This window comes from Bos mutus, chromosome 25, assembly GCF_027580195.1.
Source record: "Bos mutus isolate GX-2022 chromosome 25, NWIPB_WYAK_1.1, whole genome shotgun sequence".
In the NCBI taxonomy this organism is placed as follows: domain Eukaryota; kingdom Metazoa; phylum Chordata; class Mammalia; order Artiodactyla; family Bovidae; genus Bos; species Bos mutus.
The window spans coordinates 596,261-606,451 of record NC_091641.1 but is presented as its reverse complement, the minus strand read 5'-3'; the positions used below and the strand labels follow the sequence as shown (position 1 = coordinate 606,451).

Here is a 10,191-nt window from a genome sequence, read left to right as displayed (position 1 = left end):
ACACTCTCTCGCTGTAATTACTTCAGTTTATTCTTTCACTATCCGGCGGCCAGGACCTTCGGGAGGCGCCACAAAACCAGGTGGGGAAGCCCAGAGCGCAGCGAGGCCCCGCCCTCTTTCGAGGCGGCACTGCGCGTGCGCCTCCCATGCCAGGCTGGATTAAAGTTGCCGCCGACCGCCTGGCGATTTAAAGGGCCCGCTGCCTGCTCGAAGTTGGTTTGAAAGCGAGGGGTGGTTAGCTGTGGACGGCACTTGGTCATGGGACCTGTGCGGTTGGGAACGTTGCTTTTCATTTTGACTGTGTACGGTGCTTGGGCTGGGACGCCGAAGGAGGAGGAGGATGACACAGAACGCTTGCCCAGCAAATGCGAAGGTATCTAAAGGGAGTAGCCCCTATGGAGTAGCCCCTATTCGCAGCCTTCTGCCCTACCTCCTTCGTCTGGGCCAGACCAAATGGAACGTGATGGGTGGGTCACTCGACCTCCTTGAGGACCTGAGGGAGGTTCTGATGGAGCCTGGTGGAATTCGAATGGGGCCAACAGAGGGAACGTATTAGCGCTACCCGCAAACTATGGCACTCCAATTCCCATGAGACATCCAGAATGGGAGCCTGCTTTTTCTTGCTGGTTTGGGCCCCAGTGGCTTCTGGGAGTTGTAGTTCAGAGACTATCGGCCCGATCGCCCACTCCAATCAGCATCTTCTCTGTGTGTGTGCGTGTGTGTTTCCCCCAAAGGACCAGAGCTAAATCTGAAGAGCCTGTAGGAGTGGGCTGTCAGGCTCATTACCTCGTAGATATCCTCTGCTCCACCCCAGCAGAGACGCTCCCAAATTATAGGCCCTACGCCCTCCTGCGGGAATTTGAGAGTGAATAAATCAGGCTTTGAAGCTCATAAAAGAGAGAGGTGGCCAAACAACTGGGAGAGATTCCCCATAACTGTGAGGCTTTGCAGAGGGTGTGTACTGTGTGGGTTTTTCATCGAGCAGCATCTTCTGTAGCTGCATCTGTGGGACCAGCTGGGAGGGGGCACCTCAGAGCTGAGCCATCGAACGCCCTGGTTCCCTAGTTTGTTGCCTTCCTGGCTTTAATTTCTTCCTGGATTCTATTCCCCTTTGCCTTACTCCACCCTGCATTTCAGTATCAGTGTTCTTCATGACATGGTCCTAACCGCTCCTTTCCTTTGTGTTCTCACTCTTAACCCGCTACACCTGTCAGTCTTTCTAAACACAGGCTCAGTAGAGTCCCTCCTTGCTTTAACACCTCTTCAGGCCTCTTACTGTGATTAGACTCAACGTTTTTGGCACATCATTCAAGTCTCTTTCTTTGTTACAAGCCTTCATCTTTCTTACATTTCCATATCCTACCTCCCATCCCCAAAGTGCCCATGCTTCAGCCACACTGAACTTGTCAGTGGTCACTGAAACTGCCTGGTCCTCTTGCTCCTCTGTGCCATTGCACTTTGTTTTTGTCCTTTGCCTGGAATGATCCTCACTCTTCTGTACTTGGTTCTTCAACATCCAGTTTAAATGTCACCACCTTTGGAAGCCTCCTTCCTTATCTGTCACCTCTCACTGCAATGGAGGGAAGGAGAGTACCTATGTCTCCCTGGTCCTAGCATAGTGCCATAGGCATATGTGAGATACTTTTGTTACTTGCCCCTGTGGTGAGTTTGCTTGGCACTTCTGTATAGGCCACTCCTTTTCTTGGGACCCACCGGTACTGGGAAGACAGTGGTGGAAGAGACACAATAGTCATCCTTGAGGAAATCACAGGCTAGTAGAAAGTCAATGAATGACCGTTGAAGGAATTTTGCATTTCCTAGTGAGATTAAGTCTCTTGGTTTTATCTCCATCCCCTCCCCGCCCCAGTGTAGGGTCCATTACAAAATACTGTCATCGTCTTTTTATCTGCCCCCAGTGACACTGGCAGTGTCCTGTGGATAGGGATCACAGGTCTATTGCTCTCTGTATTGCTATTGTGTATCCAGAAGGAGCTCAATAAATAACGGCAGGAAACAGCAAACACTTATGCAGTGTTCACCACCTTCCAGGCACTATTCTAGGGGCTTTACATAGATTGATTTAATCCTCACCACAGCCCTGTGATGGAGGCACTTCGTTTTAGAGGTGAAGAAACAAAGACCCAGCAGGATTGTCACCCAGCTACTATGTGGCTGAGTCAGGATTCCAGCCTTGCCAGTCTGGCCCCAGGGCCTGCACCCATAACCACTGTAGCTCTGCTGCCATCTACAGAATGAGGTGCTGGTATGTTTGTTTATTTTTCACATCCCCTTGGACATCTAGTATGTAAACTCCTGAGCCTGGAGCTACAGGAAGAGCTGAGTCGTACTGGGCGATCTCGAGAGGTGCTGGAGCTGGGGCAGGTGCTGGACACAGGCAAGAGGAAGAGACACATCCCTTACAGCGTTTCGTGAGTCCTTCTCAATGTCCCTCCACCTTCCAGTCCTCTGAAGAGCCCTGGGAGCACCCACAGCATCCAGGGAGTCTTTGTTTCCCCTCTTCCCACAGAGAGACAAGGCTGGAAGAGGCCTTGGAGAATTTGTGTGAGCGGATCCTGGATTACAGCGTTCACGCTGAGCGCAAGGGCTCATTGAGATACGCCAAGGTCAGATTCTACTCTAGGGCAGGATCCCACCTTTCAGAAACTACAACCTGTCTCCCCTGAGGTCCTCACGAAGTCTGCCCATCTTCTTCCAGCTCTGGAGTGTCCCCTGCCCATGGTAGACTCGCCTCATCCCTGTGGCACTCACTAGAGTCTCCAGTAGATGACAAAGTGGATCTGGCAAAAAGGGGAGGAGGTGGAGCAGGGGACTGGACTGAGCTCAAATTCCCATCTTTCAGGGGCAGAGTCAGACCATGGCGACACTGAAAGGCCTGGTGCAGAAGGGGGTGAAGGTGGATCTGGGGATCCCTCTGGAGCTGTGGGACGAGCCCAGCGTGGAGGTCACATTCCTCAAGAAGCAGGTAGGCTGGATACTACATTGCCCAGGGAGGTGAGAAGGGAACCTGAGAGGGGAGCTCAATCCTAGGGAGGTCCATCTTTGAGCAAAGCAGGGACTCTGCCATTGACTGACATGGGCCCAGGAGCATATCAAGAAGTAATAATGGAGGCTAAGAATATATACTGCCATTTATTGAGTACCCACTGTGTGCCTGGTTTGGGGCCACATACTTTCCAGCTGCTGCCTCATTTTACTCTCACAACAATTTGATGTGGTAGATACTATTACCACTTCCCATTTTACAGGCAAGGAACTGAGACTCGGAGTTTAATAACTTGGCAGGGTAGGTGCCAATAAATGTCTATTGGATGAAAAAGGACCACAAATCTAATAACCCAAGTTTAACTGCCTGGCTCCCTGCCTCTCCAAAGTGGAGACCGGGAATGAAGAGCAGGGAGGAGGGTGTGCACAGAACAGCAGAGTAGAAACCCTTCTGACCCTTCCACTTGACCAGTGTGAGACCATGCTGGAGGAGTTTGAAGACGTCGTGGGAGATTGGTACTTCCACCATCAGGAACAGCCCCTACAGCATTTTCTCTGTGAAGGTCATGTGCTTCCAGCTTCTGAAACTGGTAAGCGTGGGAGCTGGCCCCTTTCTTGCCAGGCTACAACCTCTCTGCCCCCCAGGACTAATATCTAAATTATTTTCTATTACCCAACCTAGCGTGTCTACAGGAAACTTGGACTGGAAAGGAGAAGATCACAGATGGGCAAGAGAAGACTGAAGAGGAGGAGCAAGATCAGGAGGAGGAGGAGATGACTAACACACCGGTCCACTCCCAGCATGACCCAGAGGATCTTTGACCCTTGCCTTTGAGCCCCCAGGAGGGACAGGGGTCATGGAGAGTCTGAGCTCTCCTTGCCCCACAGCTTTAAGAGTGTGTGTATGTGTGAGTGACCCCACCCTACAGCTTGTAGCTCTTCTCTCCCATCTGGTCTCAGGCAGGATCCTGGTGGTGTAGCATGGCCTGGCTAGGGAGAGAAAGGTGGAAGCAGTAGATAGAAGCCCGGCCTCAGCAGATGAATCCTCTAAATGCCATTCAGCCCCTTCTCAGGTGTGTGTGGTGACAGTATTGAGTTATTTGAATATCTCCACTATTCCTCCACAGGACCCAGAGGTCAGCTGGGCATAGGAGCAGTGGACCTTGGCAAAGTCACTTTGCCCCTCGAAGGTCTGTTTTTAGATTCTTAAAGAGAAGTCAGAATGGACATTCTGAACAACCTGTACACACTGCTGGCATCTAGGAGGCTACATGCCAACAGTCTGTGAACGGGAAGGGGACACTGGATGGGGACAGGGCGATACTGACAAGTTAGATGAGGTTAGATGGGGTAGACACTTTGGTTTACTTCGTAGTAATTTCACCGAGAGACGACCATGTAACATCAAAGGTGCCAAATTTTCTATAACGCTAGTAAACTTTTTTTTTTTTAATATCAGTTGGATCCCAAATTCCAAACAACTGCCGGGCACGCATCATAGCTGCCCAATAAACAGCAGCGTCCGGTGAGGAGGGCCATCTGCCGCCGGCCTGTCAGAAGTTAATGGTGCTTTGTAATTTTGCAGCCTAGGAGGTTGGCAGGGATCGGCGGGCTGAGACCGGTTTCAGGCTGGCGTCTGTGTAGCCCCGGTCTGCGCATGCCCGAAAGCGCGCCGGATAAAATTCCGTGCGCGGCACCGCCCGGGCCGCCATGTTTGGGTTACGGGAGCTCGCAAAAGACAAACTCCCTCTCGCTTTTCCACTGTCACTTCTTTCCTCGAAGTGAGGCAAATCCTGAGAGAGGCGCTAAAGCTAGGTCCAAGGTGGAGAGCGGCTCAGGTTAGAGAAAAGGAAATAACTACGACATCCCCGGGGTTGCGGTTGAGAACCTCACACGCGAGCGGGGCGGTGGCCGAAGTCGCTGAGGGACTGGCGGATTCGCGCCGAAGTTCAATTGGGCGATGCCAATTTAAGCGTGTGAGGAGGGTAGGAGCTGAGATTTGGAAGGTACCATTCGGCGGAGGCCGGGCGAGTGTGGGAACCTGAAGGGAGCGGACAGTCACCCACAGCCCCCTTCTCAGCTGATCCCTCTCAGGCCATGAGCGGTCTAGTGCGCACCGAGCCGCTGCCCGGGAAGACCCCTCTGCTGGTGCCCGGCGACCCCTACTCTGTGGTGGTTCTGCTGCAAGGCTACGCGGAGCCCGAGGGGGTCGGCGACGCTGTGCGAGCCGACGGCTCCGTGACCCTTGTCCTGCCCCGGGCCTGGGGCCCGGCCTCCAGCCACCGAGAGCCCCAGCCTTACGAGGCGAAGACCGCCCTAGAGGAGGCGGCCCGGGGCCCCATCCTCGTGGACACCGCGGGCCCCTGGGCTCGCGAGGCGCTCCTGGGGGCCCTGGCGGGGCAGGGCGTGGCTCCCGGAGACGTGACTCTGGTGGTGGGGACCCACGGACATTCGGACCACATCGGGAACCTGGGGCTGTTCCCCGGGGCGGCCCTGCTGGTCTCGCACGACTTTTGCCTCCCTGGGGGCCGTTACCTCCCCCACGGACTGGGTGAGGAGCGGCCTTTGCGGTTGGGGCCGGGACTCGAGGTGTGGGCCACACCCGGCCACGGTGGCCAGCGGGACGTGAGCGTGCTGGTGGCTGGCACGGCCCTGGGAACCGTCATGGTAGTGGGCGATGTGTTTGAACGTGATGGGGACGAGGGCTCGTGGCAGGCGCTGAGCGAAGACCCAGTGGCCCAGAAGCACAGCCGAAAGCGGGTCCTGGGCACTGCCGACGTGGTCGTGCCTGGTCACGGAGCCCCCTTTAGGGTGATAAGGGAAGCCTCGGCGCCAGAGACAGAGCCAGCCAGATCTCGTGACGGAGAGGAGCCCACGGTGCACGGATAAAACCCAGTCTTGACTGGATCCTTTGCAGTGATCCCATTTCCCACCCCCCAACGGAGGAACTGAACGTCCAAGAGACAAGATGACGTGTCATAGTAGTCATGGGTAGTCTCTTCCAGGAGGCCAGTTTTCCAGTGAGGACAGAGTGCTTTTGCCACAGCTGTCACCAGTATCATTGTGTCTCTGACCAAACTAGGACCAAGGACTCAGCTCTGTGTCATCTCTCAGCCATCATTAGTAAAATAGAATGTTTCTGGGAGTCTTCCAAAATAAAGGTAGAAACTGCATTGAAAACCATACTGCCCTTCAAATATATTCCAATTAAAAGTTTTTTTAAAGGAAAGAAAATCGTACTGCCCTAGTGTAAATGTGAGTGCCTCAGGTGGTGCAGTGGTAAAGAATCTGCCTGCCAGTGCAGGGGATGCAGGAGACTTGGATTGGATCCCTGGGTCAGAAGGATGCCCTGGAGTAGGAAATGGCAGCCCACTCCAGTATTCTTGCCTGGAAAATTCCGTGGACAGCAGACTGGCAGGCTACAGTCCATGGGGCTCAACAAGTTGGACACAACTGAGCATGCACACATAACGTAAAAGTGAAGCATCCATAGTGATTATTATGCAGATACAATCCAACAACTGCAACAAGGGGACACTTTTGCAATACATTGCCTGTTTCTCAGAGGAGGCAGTTTGCTGTGAGAAGGTGCAGGGCAGAGAGGGATCATTGGAGTCCTGTGACTTTAAGTTGTCATTCATTTGTTCAACGAATGCTTGTTAACATACCTGCAGTATCTCAAGCATGGCTCAAGCTCTCGGGGGTACAGCAGTGAGCAATTAGACAAACTCAAGGAGACAGGTAAACAACAATAGTAGTAAGCTAAATAATTCCGGGTTCTGGTTAGTGATATGAACAAATGGCTGGGTGAGAAGGGGATAGAATGCTGGGGTGGGAGAATGGTCAGGAAAAGCCTCTGGGAGGTGGTGCCTGATGAGAGAACTGAATGAGAAAAAGCTGGCCATGTGGGAGAGGGGCATTCCAGGCACAGATATAAAGGCCCCAGGCAAGCTTGACTTACTTGAGCAGTAAGAAGACCTTGATGTTGGGTTACAGAGCATGGGGGAAGAGCAGTAAAAAAAAGGCTGCAGAGTTCGGCAGCACCGTCTTGCAGGGCTTTGGTGACCATGGTGAGAGGTTTTGATTTTGTACCGAGATTGAAAGCTTTGGCTTTATACTGACACACAAGACCAGGTTGTTGACCTGGTCATTTATGTTTTAAAATAATCACTCTTGTTCTGAGTGGAGAAGGGGGTTGGAGTGAGGCAACAACTAGGTTGAAAGCCATTGTGGTTGAACTTGATGGCACCTGCCTTTATTCCAGAAGTCCTGTTGTGGCTGTGGTCCTCCTCATAACTGTGTCCCAGTACCAGGGCCCTTTGTCCACACAGCCCAACATGGACAGAAGTGTTTAGATTGGGGAGAGGAAGGAAAGGACAAAGTCCACTTCATTGTGGAGGATGAGCCTCCCTGGGTGGATGCTGTTGGGGAAGACTGGGCTGGAGGTCATTTCTCAGGTGTCCACAAAGGCCACATGGTCCGCAAAGGCAGCTCAGGAGAACCAGTTCACCTGGAGGGCGTTCCAGTCGCTGCCGTACACCGACTTGTATTCTGTGTTGGCCAGTTTGATGACCACCAGAGTGCAGGGCTCCTGGGCCAGCAGTGCAGCCACGGCAGCCCGAATCCCCAATTTCATGGGCCACCAGTTGTCATGAGGCTGCTGGTATGTGGAGGGAACACAGGGGCCAGCTGTGTGCACACCAGTGCAGCACTATGCCCTGAGTGGTGTCCATGGCCATCGGAGGACCCATCTGATGCACGGTATGTAATTCCACTAGCTTCAGGGCTGCATGGGAGGATGAGAAAGGAGGGGACGGGTTTCTTTTTAGAACTGTGTGCTCAAGTTTTACAGGTAGAAGTTCCAGTCTTGAATTATTTACTGGAGCATAGGTATCCTGCCCTTGATTCAGGGCTGGTCACCCAGAGCAACACATCCCTTTGGCCACGTCGATTGTCTCCAGGATGGAAGGGTCACCTACTAAATCTTAGTAATCTTAGTGGTTTTGCTGGATCTAGGAGTGAAAAGTCCCGTTCTTTCCTGCAAGACTGACATGGGAGGATGAGTCGTCTTGCCTCCTTGTTGGAGGAGCCCACTGCTGCTGGGGCCACCAAAGAGGGATTGAAAATGAAGCTGAACGGTAGAGGGCAGAAGTGGGCAGTGAAGAGAGACTAGATGACCAGTGAGAGCAGTGGAAGCCAGATCTGCTGCTTAACTCATCAGTCACCTGGGCTAATCAACTCCTTTCCTAAGCTGTCCTGTGTTTTCAGTTGTTTACAAGATGAGTCTTGAATGGATACGAACACTGATGGAAATGAACCCTTAGAAACAGGCAGTGAGGATGGTGTGGGGAGGGGGCTGATGGTAGAGGGGAAAAGTGCTAGATATTAGGGGGTTGGGCCCAGAGTGACTGTTCTTTTCAAACTCTTTTTGTGAAAACTTAGGAAAACTTGACCTATATGATTAACTGCCTCTGCTCACAAATCAGTGGCAGACATTGGCTGCAGAATAATCCAAACTTTCTTGCCTGGTTCTCTCCAAGAATAACTCTCCGCTCCAGTTTGGCTGACGGCCTGCTGCCTTCCAGACACCCACATCCACCTCTCCTACAGGCCTTTGATTCTCTTCCCACCCACCGCCCCTGTCCTCCAGTCCTCTTGCTCTTCTGCGCCAATCTCAAACACCCACCAATCGCAAACACCCAGGCTCAGCTTTCTCATCTCCTACAGAAAACCTCCCCTGAATTTGCCAACCTTATTTTAAACTCTAGCAGTGCTTTCTCTGTATTGTTCACTTAGCATTAGGTAATACCTGGTGTTGGTCATTATTTCTGGAAATGTCCTCTCCTTGTTGTGTCCCTTGGGAGCAGAAGCTGCAAGGCCACATGAGGTCTAGGCTGAGAAATTGTACATCACTTACATCACATTCTTTTGACCAAAGCATGTCATAAGGCCAGCCCAGATTCAGGCATGAGGAAATAGCCTCTCCATCTTGATAGAAGCAGCTGTAAGGAATTTGTGGCCATTTTTTCTGTTGCAGCGTATCACAATAGGTTAGTTGGTGATAGCAAGTTCCCCTTCTTTTGAGGGTGTGTGTGTGTGGTTATTCTAGTTCTATTTGTATTTTTTAAGTTTTAAAATTGAATTCTAGTTAATTTATAATATATTAGTTTCAGGTATACAACATAATGATTCAGTATTTTTCTAAGTTGTACTCCATTTAAGGTTATTAAAATGGCTGTATTCGTCTGTGCTGTGCAGTATATCCTTGTTGCTTATTTATTTTATATTTAGTAGTTTGGTTCTCTTAATCCCATACCCCTATTTTTCCCTTCCCCCTTCACCTCCCTCACTGATAACCACTACTTTGGTCTCTATATCTGTGAGTCTGTTTCTGTTTGTTTGTTCCCCCACCCCCCACCTTTGTGTCATGTGGCTTGTGTGATCTTAATTCCCCAACCAGGGATCAAACCTGGGCTCCAACAATGAAATTGCCATCTTAATCACTGGATCACCAGAGAATCCCTGTGTTTTGTTATATACATTCTTATTATTAATAAAGGCAGTCCTTTATGCCTTCTCCCAGGACTGATGCTGCAGCTGAAACTCCAATACTTTGGCCACATGATGTGAGGAACTGACTCATTTGAAAAGACCCTGATGCTGGGAAAGATTGAAGGTGGGAGGAGAAGGGGACGACAGAGGATGAGATGGTTGGATGGCATCACCGACTCAATGGACGTGAGTTTGAGTGAACTCCGGGAGTTGGTGATGGACAGGGAGGCCTGGTGTGCTGCGATTCATGGGGTTGCAAAGAGTCGGACACGACTGAGCGACTGAACTGAACTAAACTGAAAAATCCTCTGTGCTCTGTCTATTCATCTCTGTCCACCACCACCCCTGCCCCCAGCAGCCTGTGATCTTTTTATTATCTCCATAGTTTTTGCCCTTTCCAGAATGTCATAAAGTTGGAATCAATAATATACAGCTGCCTCAGACTGGCTTCCTTCACTTTGCAATATACCTTTAAGGTTTTCTCATGTGTTTTCATGGCTTGATAACTTCTTTAGGCTGTGGAATAATATTCCATGGTCTGGATGTACCACAGCTTATTTACCCACTTACTTTCTGAAAGACTTCTGTTTACTTCCCAAGTTTGGGCAGTTATGAATAAAGCTACTATAAATATCA

The 10,191-nt window shown here is 51.1% G+C and overlaps 2 protein-coding genes across 2 annotated transcripts; both read left to right on the top strand.

The window, feature by feature from the left end:
- Positions 1-124: 124 nt before the first annotated feature.
- CNPY4 (canopy FGF signaling regulator 4) lies at positions 125-4,143 on the top strand. Its single transcript, XM_005893143.3, has 6 exons — positions 125-373; positions 2,303-2,429; positions 2,528-2,624; positions 2,861-2,983; positions 3,476-3,593; positions 3,686-4,143. Exons 1-6 carry the CDS (start codon positions 259-261, stop codon positions 3,823-3,825), a joined length of 720 nt encoding a protein of 239 aa, XP_005893205.1. The 5' UTR covers positions 125-258; the 3' UTR covers positions 3,826-4,143.
- Positions 4,144-4,722: 579 nt separating this feature from the next.
- MBLAC1 (metallo-beta-lactamase domain containing 1) lies at positions 4,723-10,191 on the top strand. Its single transcript, XM_070362314.1, has one exon. The coding sequence runs from the start codon at positions 5,101-5,103 to the stop codon at positions 5,890-5,892; it is 792 nt and encodes a 263-aa protein (XP_070218415.1). The 5' UTR covers positions 4,723-5,100; the 3' UTR covers positions 5,893-10,191.

Bases quoted from the DNA above. Each gene is read 5' to 3' on its own strand.
- CNPY4 (XM_005893143.3), top strand. From the start codon at position 259: ATGGGACCTGTGCGGTTGGGAACGTTGCTTTTCATTTTGACTGTGTAC. The intron at 374-2,302 runs GTATCTAAAGGG...TTGGACATCTAG, and splicing joins CTTGCCCAGCAAATGCGAAG to TATGTAAACTCCTGAGCCTG. The intron at 2,984-3,475 runs GTAGGCTGGATA...CCACTTGACCAG, and splicing joins TCACATTCCTCAAGAAGCAG to TGTGAGACCATGCTGGAGGA.
- MBLAC1 (XM_070362314.1), top strand. From the start codon at position 5,101: ATGAGCGGTCTAGTGCGCACCGAGCCGCTGCCCGGGAAGACCCCTCTG.